This window comes from Paramacrobiotus metropolitanus, unplaced genomic scaffold (assembly GCF_019649055.1).
Source record: "Paramacrobiotus metropolitanus isolate TYO unplaced genomic scaffold, Prichtersi_v1.0 Parri_scaffold0000157, whole genome shotgun sequence".
Classification (NCBI taxonomy): Eukaryota; Metazoa; Tardigrada; class Eutardigrada; order Parachela; family Macrobiotidae; genus Paramacrobiotus; species Paramacrobiotus metropolitanus.
This window is the reverse complement of record NW_026570377.1, coordinates 89,672-108,630: the sequence shown is the minus strand read 5'-3', so window position 1 is coordinate 108,630 and position 18,959 is coordinate 89,672. Positions and strand designations below refer to the sequence as shown.

The 18,959-nt window shown below is 44.1% G+C and overlaps 1 protein-coding gene across 1 annotated transcript; it reads right to left on the bottom strand.

Annotated features, from left to right (window-relative positions):
- Positions 1 to 410: 410 nt before the first annotated feature.
- On the bottom strand, positions 411 to 18,094 carry LOC129599897 (uncharacterized). Its single transcript, XM_055498249.1, is given in 35 exon segments — positions 411 to 1,072; positions 1,310 to 1,478; positions 1,585 to 1,991; positions 2,210 to 2,715; positions 3,133 to 3,430; positions 3,517 to 4,031; positions 4,320 to 4,773; positions 5,172 to 5,426; positions 5,486 to 5,814; positions 5,981 to 6,223; positions 6,431 to 7,132; positions 7,228 to 7,459; positions 7,590 to 7,917; positions 8,107 to 8,666; positions 8,939 to 9,215; positions 9,277 to 9,765; positions 10,122 to 10,340; positions 10,403 to 10,585; positions 10,865 to 11,150; positions 11,577 to 12,066; positions 12,396 to 12,617; positions 12,619 to 12,830; positions 12,833 to 12,853; positions 13,059 to 13,330; positions 13,525 to 13,994; positions 13,996 to 14,154; positions 14,559 to 14,735; positions 14,801 to 14,938; positions 15,145 to 15,296; positions 15,565 to 15,721; positions 15,924 to 16,067; positions 16,361 to 16,684; positions 17,040 to 17,191; positions 17,434 to 17,499; positions 17,792 to 18,094. Coding segments are annotated over 35 exon segments (10,107 nt in total). The 5' UTR covers positions 17,847 to 18,094; the 3' UTR covers positions 411 to 628.
- Between the last annotated feature and the right edge of the window lie 865 nt (positions 18,095 to 18,959).

Sequence of the window (18,959 nt, the reverse complement as noted above, 5' to 3'; positions counted from 1 at the left end):
TTCATAGAATCATAAGTACACTTACAGTACGTAGATTTTAAATATTTAAATGCCAATAAATATTTTGTATGTACTTTGTCATGTGTATGTAATTGTTGAGTATTTAAGGACCTATTTAAAATCATACAAAATAAATCTGCATTTCGGATTTACATTACAAACTTACAACATACTGTGTATTCTTTTAATATTTTCTTGTAAATGTTTAACATTTGATTTATTTTTCATATAAACTGAGAAGTTAACTCTGACGCTATATTATGGTGTACAGACTGTGCAGTACTTAAAATTGCAAGCAGTACATTCAAAAGTTAGAATTTCGATTTGTTGCGTTTCTCTTTTCAGTAATTTTTAATATATATGTATGTGTTACTGTTACTTATGATAACACAGCACGTCCGGAATCAAAGGATGATTTTTATTACGTCGTAGGACGCTGCTAATCGTAAATCAAAATCAATTTCACATCAATGAGTCGATTCAAATAGAAAAAAACGGCACAATAACTAATGCGAAAAAATCACAAAATTTTACAGATGAAACCAGCATCCCATCGACTATGTAGAAACACTATTTTTTGTGAATATTTTAAGAATAAATTACGCCGGAAAAACACTGCGCACACCACTTAAGCACAAGCCGTGGGTCGGCAGGCGGAAATCAGCTGATCCAGCTCGGTTTCTTTACACACGCAGCGCTTGCACATGCTCTCCTCGCGCTTGACCTGTTCCGCAATGGTGCTGGCGGCACGCTCCTCCAGCTGCTGCTGACGGGAGCGGTCGTTGCTGGTCAGGGTGTCCAGCTGGAAGACGGCACCGCGCGACGACTTAGCCAGGAAGCTGAGCTTACGGCTGGGCATCTGGCCGTAGGAGGCGAACTCCTCGGGGACGCGGCGCGATGACTGCGGCTGGGTGTTCATGGATTTGGAGCTGAAGATGGAGCCGTCGTAGTTGATACCGTGGTCACGGTCCTTCATGTCCTCGTTGCCGTACTTGCTGAACACGGTCAGGGTGACGCCCTGCTGTTCCAGTTTCTCCTTGACGGATTGCAGGCGGGAGTGCGAAGAAATCAACTGCAATGCAATTAAACCACGCATTAGAAAACTGCCGGTAAAGGTATGGTTTCAGTTACATATGGTTTCAGTTTAAGTACTTACATCTAATTTATTTATGATTGTAAAAAATACAATAAAATACATGTACTTCATTAATTACATCATAAGAAGTTTAATGGAAAAATCAATAAAAAAAGTAAATCAATAATGTAAATATATTAACATCACACTTTTAAACAGAAAACTGTTTCTCACCTCGGATTCCTCAGCACCGAAAACCAGCATGATCTTAGTGGCTTCCGGACGGAAATCATGGCTGTCCAAAACGTATTCAATGGCTTCCAAAGCGTCAGTCTTTTCGGTTCCCTTGAACTGCAGAGTGCGCAGAGCTTGCGCCAGTTTGTCGGGAGTTCCGAATTGTTCACTAAAAGGTCAACCAACAATTTAAAAACTTATTTCTAATACGAAAAAATTTTTTAATTATTGCTGGTCGAGATTCAGTAGCATAATTCAAATTGTTTTCAACGTACTGGTCAATGGTGTGAGTGTGTGCCTTCTTGTGTACACCGGCTCCGCTGAATCCAACTAACGCAACACGGACATCCTGTGCGCTGGTCTGGCGGAGTTTGCGGGTGATAGTGTCCACCAGGGAGCGGATCTTTTCGGGGGCGGCATTGGAGGCAAAGTCACGGTGCTCGGACACCAGGATGACGCTGTCCACTTTGCGCTGGTTACCGCGGACGGTCCATTCGCTGTTCTCACGGCGTCCACCCTCGCAGGCTTCGCAGTCTTCCGGTGATTCGGTCTCGATGTTCTGTGCGGCACAGGCTTTACGGTAGGCCGCCACGACGTTGCACACGGTCTCATCGGCTTCGCTGCGACCACACTTGTTGCTCTCGGTCTCGCAGGCCTGTTTGAATTCCTCAGGGTCGATGTTCTACGGAGAAAACATTTATACAAACTGTACAAACGGCAACCCGTGTAATACAGCTTATATAAGCGTTAAAATATACCAAATACTTGATTTATACATTATAAAAAATTATACACACAGTTTAAGTGGTTATACTGTACATTATTTATACATTGAAATACACGTTGAAGTCACAGATATAAAAGTTAATTTCGTGAAACCACGTGACGAAATGCATTTACCTGGAAGCACTTGCTCAAAGGTGATCCTGATCCGAACAACTGTGCACACTTAGACGACTTAGGGCAGCGCTGACCACCACGTGACATATCCTCACGTCCCTTGACCAAGCGGCACTGCGACGATTTACCGACTTCGTAGGAGTTCAAGAATTCTTCGACATGGCTGGCGCGTTTGCCGGTTGGCATCTCCCAGTCGTTGGCGGCCTCGTTGTCGTTGCTACCCAGCAGACCGACGGTCTCGTCCCACAGGGCGCTGGACAGTTCCACCACTACCAACTTCTTCTCACCGGTGACCTTCAGCGTCAGTCCCACATCGGATTCCACCTCGACGGTGTCGCCCACCAGCGTGACCTTGGTGCGCTTGGAATGGCTCTCCACCGGCAGTTGTACCATGCTGTTGTTGATGCGCACTTCGTTCTTCTCGGTGATGCTGATGACCATCTCGGGTACGGTCAGGGTGACGGCGTTGCGGTCCTTAACCAGGGAGAACTTCTTGTCCTTCATGCCTGTAATCAATCGTTTTCATAATCGTAATTTCTTCCGTTTTATCAGGCTCTTCAAAGTATTATTTACTTATATTTAATTAATGTCCTATCTGTTCAACTCAAGTTTAATGCAAGTTATCGTAGTGTACGGGATCCTATGAGAAGCAAATGGGAAAATTTTCTAAAACCCATTTGAGCCATTTCTACAACTGATATTGAGTTCGGCTGAATAATAATGACTTAACAAACTTTTCTTTCTTTTTGTATGGAAATATAACAGAATATCGGGTGCTCCGCTAACTAACAAGTAACAAATCATTAATTAAATTAACTGTTCACATCGTTAGAAAACTGCAGAATAATCAAGATACGTAATTATAAAATCTAGTGAATTAGCCAGAAACAGCCTAATAATACGCATTAGAAATAGAACCTCACCTCGGCTGAGAAGGTATGTGCACTGTTGATCGGCAGCTTCGGGGATGGCATAGACTTTGCCGTCAAAGGTCATGATGTGGCGGTCACCGAAGATCATGGCCACTTGCGAGGGCATGTTCTTCTTGGGGAACTGTTTGATATCGGACCAGCGGAAATGCATGGGCTGGTCACGGCCAGGGATTTTGATGCGGGCTACATCCTTGAACGCGGTTTTCTTGTAGTCATCGAAAGCGCGTCGGGTCCGGTCGAAGTAGTCGTAAGCCTTCTGGCGCTGCTCATCAGTCCAACGTGGCATCGACTACACGACAACGACACACATTACATGTTCAGAAGACAAAAATTAATTACTTAATTAATCAGTCAGTTATCTAATGAATTGATTACCTTGAAACTACTCCATTTAAAAGGATGCGGAATCTTCACCACGATCGAGCCATCACCTTCCTGTTCCACAGCATCGAAACGTTCCACGGCGACATCCTTGATCACCAGCAACACCGCCTTGGCGGCATCCACAATGGTGTCAATGCTGGGCGCCTGGGCGGTGCGGATGCGGCTTTCCAGTTCATCGAGGTTGATCGTACCGATCAGTTGGCGGATGTCGTCATTGCTGCGGGCCTTCTCCTTCACGGCGCGGATAAAGTCCACCAGCAGTTCCTGGACAATCTTAAAGGCCGACTGGGCGAGATCGCGGGCCCGGCTGGGATCGATGGTCTGGGTGATTTCGATGGCTACCTCCTGGATGGAGCGAAGGGCACCCATGGCGTCGCAGGACTGCATCAGAATGCAGCTCTGACGGGCTTTGATGATGCGCAGCTGAGGAGACAGGTGTCGTTCGGCCACTTGCTTAATCTTATAGGTCACTTCCTCAAGACTGGGGATGGCGTCGACCCATTCACCTGCACACACACAAATCATTTATCAACCGTCTGAAGCCCTTTTAAAATGTTATTTTTGTTTGGTTATGTTTATTAACTATTAATTACTTTTATTCTGATTTTTATATATATTGATATCAACCATTTGAATTTATGGTACATCAAACATTTTTATATGTAGAGATATTTTTTTTATTAATTTTATTTATACATATTTATTTAATAATATTTATGTTTTAGTATTATGTTATTTCAGTTATTTCAATATATGTTATTTTTTCAGTTATTACTGTGCTTAGTCTTAATTACCGGCAGGAGTATCACGGATGAGTTCCATGACATATTCCATCCAGATCTTTCGCTGTCGGTTGATTTCTCGGACAATCTCTTCCAGAGAGGTTCCCAGAGCAGAATCGTCCGAGTAGATAGAACTGGCGTAATCTTTCGTACTTTCATAGTAGCTTTTCCCATGCTTCACGGCCTCATCCTTCCAGTCTTCCAGGCTGCCGTGCATGTACGACTTGGTGTACTTGTAGGCCGGATGGTTCTCATCGGACCACAGGCGGCGGGCTTCATTGTAGCCTTTCTGTGAGTAGTCCTTGGCGTAGCGCAGGGAGCTGTCGTAGGCACTGCGGCCGGCGGATTTCAGGTTGCGGGCCATCTTGGAGGTGGAGTCGGGGTCGACCTTGAACTTGATGGCCACGAGACCGTCCGATGGGAGGGTCACGGTCACCTGGGCGTGGACGGTTTCACCGTTCGTTGTCTGTACAAGTAAAATCGCTTTGTTAATTAAACTGACACTCAGTACTTTTTCGTCATCGGTCTTGCATCGCGCACAAAGGCAAAAATTAGAGCGATAAAACAATAACTAACTTCGACTCACATTGATTTAATATTAATTACTATGAAACGAAAACCTCTTGGTGGAAAAACTTTTAAGAAGATCTGAAGGTCGTCTACGAAATACTGTTTGCGCGCACACCAAGGCTAATCGGAGTTATGTGGCCGCTGCACTGCGATACTAAATTAAAATGTTTACCAAGCAGTGTGAAAGCAAAAGTACGATTTGTATTATAAAACAAACGAAAGCGTGAAAAATGCCATCTTTGTAATTCTAAAAATGAATAACGCTCTTGCCATCGCAAGATGCACCAAACTTACCAAGCCGCGGTCATAAATCTTGCCGGTAGCTTCGCGCTCACTGCGGACATGGAGTTCAATGCCGATTTCGTTGCGATTATCGATGATGCACTTGATCACCGCCTTCTGATCCTGGAGCTGACCTTTGAGGGACACCTTGCGGATGGTGATAATGTCGGCCAAGCGACGGGGCACTTCGCGGATGTCGACATCCAGGGACATTTGCCGGATGGTGGCCTTGGCTTCCACGTTCAAACTGGGGAAGAGTTCACGGTCCTGTAAAAAAATCGCGTTCATTATACAAAACAATTCTTAACATATGATGAAAATATTACGTTAGATTTGATGCGGAGGACGGAGGAGATTCTCGGGCTGATTCCACTGACGCTGTCGCGGAACTTCTTGGTGCTCCATTTAGAGACAGAGCGGGAGGACTGGCCGAAGGTGGTGTCCTCTTCGCTGGACATGCCACCACGCGCGGTCATCTTCTGCGAGCGACGGCCGGTGTTCTGCGAGTCGAAGGTGTTCTCCTCGTCGTCGGCGCCGAAGAAAGTGTTCAGGAATCCCTTGCTCTCGCGACGGTCTCCCTTGCGGCGGGTGTTGCGGTCATAAGTGGTGTCGGTCTCCTCTGCCGAGTTGCGGCTAGAGAATGTGCGCTGCTTACCTGAAAATGCAATGCAAAAACTTTGTTACTTACAGCTGCAGTAGAAGAGATTTCAACGTGAAAATTAAAACAAAATTATTACAATATTAGCACTCAACATTTTTTTGATAGAAATCTGAAAATGTTTTGCTAAAAACTGGTGGAGAAGAAATGAAATAACGCTTACCATAAGCACGGTATGGGGGCGGATCGGTGTTGTTGGTGTTGTCCTCTTCAGCACTGGTGGTGCGCGAGGAAGAGTGCTTCTTGGATTTACGTCGGTTAAAAGTGGATTCCTCATTTTCATCATAAGGTGACTGGGTGGTGGCCTTATGACGTGAATACGATTTGGTCGCCTTGCGGCCGTAGGTGGTCTCCTCGTTCTGGCTGTCGTCCTCGTAGTCGCGGTCAGCTGATCGGGCAACGCGGGCTACAATAAAAAAACACGGTTGTACAATTTATTAAAAATTATATAACTAAAAATACGAAAAAAAGGGGATATATACATAGATATATCATATAAACGCTTATATGTACTGTACATGAAAAATCAAATAAAGTAGTGCAGAAAAAGTCAAAAATAAAACACTGCCTCGACAAATTCACAGCTGATGACCTTTTGACACTAACAACTCACACGACTTGTATTCTTTGTCCTTGTTCTTGCGGTTGCTGAAGAATCCGCTTTGACGGTTGTAGTTGGTCTGCTCCTCGTTGTCCTCGTAGTTTCCGTAGCGGCTGCGACGAGTCGTGGTCTCATCGTCGTCGTTGTCGTACGAGGTCGTCGAGGTCTCTTCCTGTGAGTTGTACTGGTTGCGAGATCCGTGGCGGCGGCGAGTCGTGGTCTCGTCGTCATCGTTGTTCTCCTCACCGTATCCGCGGGTGGTGGTGTCATCGTCATACGACTCGGTGGTGGTCTCGGTGTCGTACATGCCGTACTGCGATTTGGATTTGCGACCGCGGTGTCCGCCGAAGGAGTTGGTATCGCTCCAGGAGTCGGTGGTAGTCTCGCTGCTAGACTCTCCGAAACGGGATTTGGATTTGGACTTGCCGTGACGGGAGGACGTGTCCTGGTCGAAATCGGTGGTTTCCGCGCTGGAGCCACCGAAACGGGATTTGGACTTGGATTTGCCGTAGCGGGAGGTGGTGTCGTCCATGGAGTAGTCACCGGTGGTTTCGCTGCTGGAGCTGCCCGAGCGGGATTTGGATTTACCGTGACGGGATGCTGATGATTCGGTGGTGTCCCATTCGCTCACGGTCTCCTCGTCGCCGCGGGTGCGGTGAGAGCGTTTAATGCGGTTGGAGTTGCGGTTGGTGTTCTTCTGCGATCGCTCCGAGCCTATAGTAATAAGCATGATTAACATTACATGTTAAACTGGATCTTAATTGGATGCCCACAAATTAATAAAAAACAAAGGTCACAAAATAACGTACTGCGATGTCCACTAGTGCGGCGTTCGTTGTTGCGAGATCCAAATCGGTCCGTGGCTTCGGTGGTATCTTCCTCGGTGTTGTCAGCATCATTGTCGAATTCCATACCGGCATCGAAGTCGGTTTCGGTACCGTCAGAGTACAGGTCCAATTCGGTCTTGAACTCGGTCTCCAGTTTAGGATGACGGAACTTCAGCGACTTGATGATCTTGCCAGAGCCGATTTTGATAACAGCCTGAAAATATTCAGCCAATGCTTTAAAAATTAAATAAACAAATTAAATACCACGACACTTATTGAAGGATTGTAAAATAATGAATGTAATTTTTTGCTGTAATGCAAATGTAATTATCTTAAGCTTATACCTGCAGTTCATGCTTCAACATCTCCGACTTGTCGGAATCCGTCTTGGTGCAGATCTTGGCTTCCAGGGGGCGTCGGTCGGGCTTGGCCATGCTGACCAATCCTGAGGCTTCCAAGACCGGCGTGTCAATATTGCATCCAATGTGGATCTTCTTATCATCGACATCCACCTGGAACAGGATGCCACCACCAATCAGAGTCTCGTCCGACTTGTCGATGGAGGTGTTGACGGAGATCAGGAGGCCTTCCTCACGGGAGACCAGTAGCTGGGCAAAGTGGTCCAGACTGTACGGGATGTTGGTCATGGTGACATTGGACATCATGAACAGACTGCAAAAGCAACAACGAGATGATATTAAATTAATTGTTAATTACTTGTTAATTATTTAGTTTATATATATTATGTTTTTTGTGTATTAATTATTTAGGTTTAAATTGTTGTGATTACTTATAATTCGCGTAAATTATTGATTAATTGTTATTAATCATATAATTATTTTTTTTCATTAGCTGACGTACTTGATAAACGCATCGCGGTGTTCGACGTCATTGCCGAAAGTGACCACCACCTGCGCCTGTTTGGGTGCCGAATGGGTGGACTGGATATCCAAGGTGTTCTTCAACTCCCAGACGCGTCCACTACCGAGATTCTGGCGGGAATAACTGAACTCCAGCGGGCTGCCGGATTTCTGGCGCAGCTTGCTCTCAATGGTGGCCTTGACGCGCATGGGTCGGCCGTGTCCTTCTTCGAACTGGGAGCGGCTCTCGCGGAAGCGGTGGTGGGTGTGCGGGCGCATTTCCATACTTTGACTCTTGAACTTGATCATGTCTAGCAGGCATTTGGCCTCGCTGATCAGCTTCTTCTTAGCGCACTCCATCATGCCGTTGCACTCGGGGACGATGCCGGAAGCGGTGGCTTCGCCCTTGAGGGTCAACTCATTGCCGCCGTCCTTGCGTAGTTGGGCTTTAGCGTCGATGTACCAGTCGTTGCGGCTGATGTTCATCTTGATGCTGGCGGGTTCCGACAGACGGATCACGGAGTTGAGATTGTTACCGGTCAGTGAGCAGTTGAAGAATTCCTAAAAAAACGGTAAATAGTCCCTCACAGTTTATGAACGCGCTTAATTATAGTAATATGTGTACATATATATAATTTTTTGTATTACTAATTTTTGGCAAATGTTTTCAGTTTTACTTAACATTTTATTTAATATTATAATATTAATTTATTTTATCTTTATCTTCGCCAATTTAGTTTACTGTATTTGTATTTATTTACCATGCTCGAATATTTAAAATAATATTTGGCAAATTTTGTTTAATTTGATTTATTTTAAATTGGCATATGTACCAGTTCATGGTGAGAGTTCAACCAGGTGGTATTGGCATGCAATCCCACATGGCGGTAGTCACGGTGCACCTTCACTTGGGTGACATGCTCGAACGTCGGTTCGGCCACGCTCAGCAAGGGGAAGGTCATGAATTTAACAAAGGCTTGCATATCAACAGCCATCTGGTCAGTCTTGGCACGGATGCCGTGGCGCAGAACAAACTTGCTCACTCCACGTCGTTCATGGACATTGGGGAAGCAGAGCTTCTTCAGAATCGGCACACGAATGTTATCCGAACTAAATATAATTAAAATGTATTAACTAAAACAAATTTAAAATATAATCACCGGATGCTTACATGAAGTAGGTCAGGTTGTGCTCCATCATCAAGGTATGCCCGATCTTCGCCGTGGTGGTGGACACATTGACCCAGGCGAAGGGGGTCATCAGCGATCCCTTGACGGTGTAGTTCAGGTAGCCGCTGGACAGGGTGTCCATGATGCGTTCGTCACGATAGCGGTTGCCACCGTAGCCGGACGCCTTGCCGATGATGGTGACGGAGGTGTTGTAGTGCTGGCGGGGCGTGGTCTCGATGTCGATGCCGCATTCCACACCGTATTTCTCACGGGAGTGGTCGTTGAGATTCTTGACGAAGAGCTTCATCCTGGGCGTGGACTGCTCGGGGACGTCGAATTCCAGGTCCATGTCGTTGCGCTGGCGGTCGTGCGTCAGGAGAGCGCGCACTTCGCGGCGGTGCTGAGCGCCCGGGGCGCGGAAGTTCAGTTCGTAGCGGTTGCTGCGGGATTGTTTGTCCTGCTTGCCGGAGAATTTGTAGTGTTCCGCACCACTGTTAAAGCAAAGTCTCGATAAATGGCTTAAGCAAGCGCATGGTGCAGTTTTACGGTTAATGTTAGAATACTTTATTATTAACAATTACTGCTATTTATTTATTATTTAATTACTGTTTATTATAATTTATAATTTACTGTTGATTATTTTATTGCAAGATTTTGTCAAAATAGCTATCATTGATAGATTCGCCCATTTGACGTCAATTGTAGTCAAGTGACACATTACGGGTGGCTTACTTCCGACTTTTCGACGAAGAGTGAGCCAGAACGTTAAAACAAGTTTATCTGAATTTTGTGTAAATCTTTTTTTTTGTCACCGACTCAGCGTTGCTCTCGAAATGACTAACCGTACCTTGATCGGCTTTCCTGGATGGAGACGCGCAGTTCATGTGGGCCATGGGACAGCAGTTTCGATCCGCGGAAAGTGGAGGTTTCCAGTTCAGCGCAGACTTTCAGACCGGTGAAGCGTTCCACCATTTCCGGCAGGCATTTCTGCTTGTCGACCACGTTGGTCTTGGAATCATCGAACGGCTCAAAGTCTTCATCGTCTTTCTTCAACTTGATTTCGTGACTATAATGAACACTTACCATTAACGCCAGTACGCATAAGAATGCACAATATGCCGGTATTACCGAACATGGAGAATGTCCAGCTCTTCATCGGGCTTCTCAATGTGCACTTCGAAGTTGTTCTCACGGATATCAACCTTGACCTTCAATTCGACTTCGGATTTGACGGTGGTGTTGACGAGCGTTTCAATCTTGGTGATGGATGGGAGATCAATGGCCATACCACCAACCAATTGCAAAGCGCCACTGTAACGGTTACAATGTTACTGCTTTAGTCGTAGTGCAAAGGCAAATAACACGAAGCGTGGTGTACCTAAGCGTTACAACAACAATATTCAGGAATGGTACGTAATCAATAAAATAATATTATTTACATAATATATATTTTTACAAATATATTTTGTATATTTATCAATATTTAAAATTGCATATTTGTATGTGTATATTTGTGTTAATTTATATATATTTATATACTGTCTTTGAACACCTTGATGAACACTTGTTATTTAAATCACCGGTGTTTACCTTGGTTCAAATTCCATTGCCGATTTGCGGAAAGAGCTTCCGCCTTGTGGTTGCAATTTCACGTGCAGAGTAGCCAAGCCGGTTAAATTGAGGGTGATTTGCAGCGGCAGTCCCAGTCCGGTGGAAATATGATGCAGGCCTTCCATCTTGGCGGCAATCGTCGGGCGGATGTCGAAACCATCCATTATGTCACGCCAGTTGCGGTCCACGTTGAACTTCTTCATCAGCTTCTGGGTGTCCAGGAAGCGCATGATGTCGCTTAGCGAGATGAATCCGATTTCGTTGCCTACGGAGAAGACAGTGCTAACAATGAACAATTTTCATAATAATTGTATACATTGTAGTGCATTGGCTTATGCCCCTGCGGTGAGGTTCATGTTATTCAGCCACGATTATGCCGAAAACGCAAAAAAAAGTGCTTTAGACGAGCCGTTACTATTTTAAAGTTTTTGTTTTTATAATAATAACATGCACGAGATACTACGCAAAATATTTTTTTTGAATCGCAATTATTACCAATTTACCAGCATGTTATTAAAATACATTAAGGAAATAATGTCGAGTGATTATCAAAGCACGGATTTTCTGGATTTTACAAAAACTTAAAAATTTATTTCGGAAATCAAAATTATTTCAAAGAAGTTATGCAACTTCCGTACCTTTATCAAAACAAATCTGGAGCTAGTTAGCTTTCGAAACACCATCAGCTTACCGAAAATGCGAACAAAGGCGGTCACATCCAGATCGTCCTCATCGTCGTCCTCCTGGGTTTCACGGCGGGAGATGTCCTTGACAGATTTACCCCAGGGCATCTGTCCCAAGCTGGCCTCATCGTTCTCCTCCTCATCATACCCGGTCTTCTCCTCATCGTCATCCTCCTCGCCCAGACTGAACAAGGATTTGCCGCGTTTATTGCTGTTCTTGTTCTTGGACTGTTGGGAGAAGTAGGTGTCCTTCATGCGGCGCAGCTCCGACGGATCTTTCAGGGTGCGCTGAATGGTGTCCATGATGGTGGTCAGAGTGGGCAGGTTGTACTTCTCACAGAACCACGCCAAAAACTGCTTGACCTTGGCAAGAACGTCGGTGGCACGGTCCTCCACATCACCCGCACGGATGCTGCGCAGGCTGTTCTGGATGTAGGATAGATCGGTGCGTTTCATCCAGCGGATGATTTCGTTAATGTTGACGCCGTATTCCGATACCTGCACAACACCAGTGGTGAAATTAATTACAAACAGACAGATTGTTAAAACTCAAGAATCCTCAGTGCACAGGAAATACGTAGCGTGGTGGCTATTATAGTCATTAACTGTTGCATAGATTTAATAAATAGTGTTTCACAGCACAAACGATATAAAAAATTCATTTAAAATTTATTACAGAAAATATAAAGCGGTGTTTCAGAAAATTCAACATAACCATCAATAAATAGTTTTTCAGATCAAATTAAAATGTTAAGGAAAAGCATCGCACATGTCCGCATGACCCAGAATAAGATATCAGATTTAAGATGTTAACGCAGAATAATTACCTGGGCCAGGATTTCGCGTGATTTGCGTTCCGGCACACCGAACGCCTCCAGCACTTGAATGAGTGTCTCCTCGGATGCGTCACGGAAGTTGATGCGCTTGAGCTTCTCAATGACCTTGGTCAGTTGCGGCGACTGGGGAATGTTGCGTTTAATGGTCTCCATCAGCTGGTCAGTGTCGAAGTTGCGGGCATGGGAGATGATCTTCTGCAGTTCGGTGGTGTCCGACGCCTTCCAGAGCGCTGAGCAGACGGTCGACGATCTGTTCGAAGGTCTGCGTCTGGATCATGCTGTAGGCCTTCTTGCCGTACTTGCCCATGCTGTCCATGGGGACGAACTTGTAGATCATGTCTTCCACCACCTTCACGACTTTGATCAAGCCTTCACGGGCCTGTCGCAGCAGATGGCTCTTAGCCAGGAGTCCGTTGGGACCCAGACCTTCTCCACCAAATCTTCCACACCTGTTGAATAAACATATATTTGTACTTGCATGCTTTTACGAGTTTTACATAAATTTAGGTCATGTAAGATATAGATGGGCTTGTGGATCGTTCATACAGTCTGTGTTTCTGGTTATTTTATCGTCTATTTATCATTTCCAGTAAATATAAATTGTTGAAAATCAGATAGTTAACAGTGACTGGCATAAAGGTCAGCTTGCAGTACCTTGGAGATCAACACCGGTTTCCAGGACATTGACATATTCGCTCCAGGCTTCACCGCTGACGTTGAAGTGCAGAGCCTTAGGAATGTATGACTTGGAGCTGAAGACAACACTGCCTTCCACTTGGGCTCCGAATTCGTTCTCTTCGTCTTCCAAGAAAGGCACTTCGAAGAATTTGGACAGTTCCAGATGGACGGAATGCGGGAGACGGGCGCGGGTCTTGGGCAGGGTCTTGCCGGATTCTTCCAGAACTTGCTTGATCAGCTTAGCGGTACTGCAATGCAAAGGTCATCATTCAGCTACTATTTCCCCGCAGTGCAGCATCACCCGAAAATAAAGTTTTTGTATACCAATATGAATATCCATTGAAATAAATTCTTGTGTTCAGAGTATTACAGTCATTAAATAAAAAATTCGATAATTCATAATAAAAATTAAAACGACATTATGAAATTATCAATAACTCACTGGTTATAATGGGGGTCATCCGATTTGAGAACGCTGCGGATATGCGACACCATGAACGCCTTGATCTGCTCGCTCTTCTCGTTATCCATGACCTTTAGGACATTCTTGACGGAGGCGCGATCGACGGCCATTCGCATGCTGGCCATGCAGGCGTGAGCGCGCACGGCATGCGACTTCTCCTCATCGGCCAACACCGCCAGCAGGCGGTCGGAGATGAACTGGTTGGGAACGAACTTGCGGACGGCGTGAATGGCGGCAATGGTCACATTGGCCGGGACAGTCTTATCCGTCAGGCACTTGGCGATCTTCTCCTCGATCCGTCCACCGCGCATGCCGCTCTTGCCCTGCATCTGCTGAGCGACGGAGCCGAGGTTGCCGATGGCCTTCAGGGCGATGATCAGTTTGGTGGCGTCGTCCTCTTCGTCGGCTTTGTCCAGTTTGTTGGTCGGTTCGCATTTGCCGTCCTCGATCGAGCTCGGTGATGAATTTGACGGCTTGTTCAATGGCTTCCTTGGTCTCCTGCTCGTCGAAGATGTCTTCGTCGTCATCGTCGGAGTCGGTGACCAGCTTGTTGACCATGGCGGCCACCATCAGGGTGCAGGTGCGGGATGGGCGGGTTTCGCACATGCGCTGCAGAAAACGAAACCACGTGCATTAAAGTAAACTCCATCGGAAATATGACCGGTAAAACCGGTTTATATATAAAAAATTAGAAATTTTCAAATAAAAAGTATATATATTAAATATAAATATTTAAATATACAAATACATACTTCATATTTTTAAAGATATAATAACTTTTAAATGCACAACTGCTTGCATATAATGGCAAAAATTTTTACGAAACTTCAGAAAAATTAACACGAAACGGACTTTATCGAAAACCGGACACTTTAATAATTGTCGTTCAAATTTCTTGAATGCAAAATACGGATGAACAAAATTAATCTTGCAAAAGGTTTAATTGCGATAAAAACTCGTTAATTAACAAAAACTTGAAACCTGAAAATAATTTAATCGAAATTAATGCTTACAGTGATTTCGGCGAGGAAGAGTGGATCCTGCTGCTTGGTCAGGGCCAGGGCCATCACAACGGGCTCAAAGACTTCAGCGGGAATCTCCTTGGTGTTGATGAGGGTGGTCAGAGCGCGCAGGCAGGCGGGAGCATTGCACTGGGTCAATCCTTGCACAAGGAGGTACTTGGCAACTTCCTACGATATACCGGATGACCTGGATTAGCGCGCTTTATTGGAAAATGTCACCGTGAAGCACTGACCTTTTCCTCTTTATTGAATCCTCGGACTTGTTGCACAAGCGAGGTGAGATCAGAGGAATCGCGCAGTTCCGTAACGAAATCGTCGAATACAGCCGGTGAGCCAATGTCGAAACCTTCGATGGCTTGCTTGACCAAGTCCTAAGAGAAATACAGGAAAAGGTCACAGGCTGAACTTAGCAATGCATTTACAAACAACCCCACAAAACTTTTACTATTAATGGATTTTAAATTTATTGGGATTGCATAGCAGTAACAAATAAAACCTTTTGCCATATATTTCCACACAGAGAATAAATTATGGAAAATTGAAGACAAAACAAAATTGAAAAAGTGGAATTCTGTACCTGCAAGATTTCAATGGCTTCGGTGTCGGAAGAGCTTTCGCGGTCAATATCGGTGGTGTTCTCGTGTTCGTAGAGAATGGAGGTAATCTGCTTGTTGTTCATGTTGCGATCCATGGGGTGAGCGGATCCAGATTGACTAACGAAGCGCAAGAGTGGAACTGCAGCAAAAACCAGAACATTTAGCAACATCTTGGAACGGTCGCTTTCGAAAATATATGAGCCACCGTAGTGTAATGATAACTCAGGTCGGAATTCTACATAAATGTGTTCAAGTTCACACATACTCGTATAATGATTGGAATATCATTCTTGACACATATGTGATTTCTGCATATTATCATTTTATTTTTGCAATAAAAGTAATGGTAAAAATTGGAAATTGACTATTTATTACATATACTTTCATATAGTGAGCGATATCTTACGTAATGTTGGCGGACATGGCCGAAACATGAGTGTTCCATGGCAGAGGCAGCAGGCGGTGGGTTTCCTTGCAGGCCATGGTCTCGACATGGGAAGAGCGGCGCAGTTTGTAGGCGCAGATGCTTCGGGAGGACACGACAGTGGACACAAAGCTCTGTATAACAGAAAAGCTGTGTAACTGTTAAAATCACAAATGTTATGAAAATTGCCATTAATATTAATTTAACCAATACCTATAGTCACTTATAATGTTAGCGATACCATATTAATTATATAGATTTTATGATTATTATATGTATTAATTTATATTGATGTTACCATTACGACGCTATCAAGTAACTATTTCCTCAACTGACCATGTTCCAGATGGGGGTCAATGGGCTGAGTTCCCAGCTCTTCTTGGAGCGCTGTATGCAGGAATCGAGATCTTTCTCCTCCACAATGGACTCGGATGTGCCGTGGGAAGTGTACTTGGTGGGGCACAGACCTTGCACACCATTCTGTAGAAAGGTCAGCTATCAGCGTAAAGGTCAACAACCGCTGATCACTTATCAGCCATTAACTCCGATAAACTGTAATCATTTCCATGAACCGAAAAAAGCAATCATTCCCAAATAAAAAATCAACTTTGTATATTTTATTTAATTATATATGCCTGAAACAAATATGAAAACACATATTACCGATTTGATTCATGTAATTTGTAGCAAACGTTTCATTAAATGTATAAAGTGATAATAAGAATAATGGTAAGTTGATTGAAAACAATCTACAGACAGTGTGCGATACATACCACCAGGATGGTATTGCGTGGTGAGTCAGCATCAGTGCGGATCTGCAGAGCGTCGAGGATGCCCTTCTTGAAGTTGACCACCCAGGTATCGTCGGACTCTTCGTAGATGACCTTGGACACTTCACCGTCGCTGATAACAGCCTGGATGTCGAACTTGGTGACCTCCTGGTTGAAGTCCTGGGATTTCTCCGATGGACGGAAACCGCGTCGGCTGACTTCCTGTCGGCTCTCCATGTTCTTCACCTCCTCCTCCAAGGACGAGTGGTGAGAGAACTCCATATCGGCCGGACTGCCATCGCGCTCCAAGACTTCGCATTTGGAAATCTATTGTTAAATAAAAGGATTAATACACCGCAGCCTACTGGTGATTTAAAGCGCAAAAAACTTCTTTAAAAACATGAAAACTAAACTTCAAAGAACTGTTTCAGTTCATAAATATGATTAAACTATATTACTGTAGTTAATACACTGTAAATACCGTATAAGTGTGTACATTTTAATCAATCAATTTCGGCTGTCGATGATGGTAAGTTATTATATATCGATGTTTATAAATTATGCATTAAACATAGAAGTATGCGAATAAACATTTACAAACACGTAACAATCCGCCAAAAATACTGCATTAGGCAAATATGTATTTAAATATCACAGTCTGTTTGCCAAAAATGAACAGTACCTTCATGCGGAAGTGGCAAGGCTCCGGAACGGACAACTTGATATGACAGTCCACAGCCAATCCAACGGTTTTGGAATCAGCCACGCCAAGTCCGGTTTCCGCTTTGCCGAAATACTTGTATTCGTAGGTTTGTCCAGGTTGAAAGACATTATCTGCCGATACAACGACATCCTAGTTACGCATTCTATACTTCGAAACGCACAAGAGAACCGACAGTGGTAACCGAATCGAAAGGTCATCTGCATTCTTGACAAACTTTTCGTATATGTATATCAGTTAATATGCAATCGAAAAACTAATCAAGTAAACGATTATAATTTAAATCATGCGAGAGAATTAAAAAGCATAAGTACATGGGTAAATTATGTTGGCGGAAATGAAAGGGCTAACTTACCTTTAGCACCACATTGTCCAGTAGAACGGGAAGAAAATTCGGAAGGCTGGCGCGATTTGTACGGTACTAAACGCAAATAAGAACGAAATTTAACATAAGAGAACGTGAAATGTGCGTTAATAAATATGCAATAAACCACACGTGATTTTAAATGATTACAATCAAATACTTATCTACTTATATTACAGAACGCATAATATTATAGACGCATTGTAGAAACTTATACGCAGTAAAGAACGCGAAAACGTATAAAGAACCTTTCGTATAAAACTGATATAATTCATATATAACAGGAATCACATTAACAGTACACTTTAAACAAAACAAAATTATATATCTTTATGCGATTCCGCCATACCTGCTTGTATCCCTGCCAGAAGGGACGCTATGCATAAGAGCGCTAAGCGCGCCATGCTAGCGGAGCGCGGCAAACCAATCCACACACGGACACACGACCGTATAATCCCGTATGTAACACAACAATCACCGGCCACCGGGTTGCAATTCTACCAGACTATAACTGGGCACACTGTAATTTCACTTCGAAAACGGTAAAAACCATCAGATTGTCCAGTTACACTGGGCTATATATAACGACTTTATTCGACTGTATGACACAGAATCAGGATGGACTGAAAGTCGTTGTAAATGGCAATAACCTTGTTTGTTATTGGGGATTATATAGCCATCTCGCGGGTTGAGCGATTTCAGGACAAGCGCTGACATAACGCGGGTGCTCTCTGTGTTGTGTATGTCTCGCTTCCATCGGGATGAAGTCCACAGCGGGAAATTGTTTCATCTGGCGTTTTAAGGTCAACAGCCTGCACGATGGAGGAAAAGTCCACGGCGAACAATACCGGTTACTGGGCGTTTTTTTGCTGTTAGCGGCTTTTTTTCTGATGTGTCATCGATTATCATTGAGACAACTATCTTATTAGGTTGTTTATTATGAACGCATGTGAATATGCTGATTATACTGCTAATCAGTGCAGCGATTTTTTTCTTAGTATTAACTTGATTGTAACCGGCGTTTTTGTGCACAGTGCGCTCTTACATGGAAAGAGGACGATGAGAATGTCCGCTTGTCCTATTCGCTCCCTGTGTTACGTACACTGTGCTGATTATTCGTACATCTTACAGTTTAATTTCCTGTACAATGAGTTTCTACTGTAATTACGCATAAAAACGCTGCCCAAGGAATCAAAGGCCAATTTTTAAAATTAGCGCAAAGCAGTAACGTTTCAATTCGTTGAACCTTAACTATCGTCCCGAAAACTTACTTACATCACTGTGTATTCATGGAGTGCAATATCCAGCAAATTTGTTGCCCCAGTATCGACCATTTAGTGTTACGAAGTTTCTGTCTTTCAAAACCTATACTGACCCTTTGCGGCTTTCCTGTTGCCGGTGACAGCTTATAGTACTGATATAAGTGAGTGATCGTAACACGCACCGGAATGCATCGACCTTTAATAATTTATAATAGTTGTATCATTATCCAATAAAACAACGGACTGGACCTATGA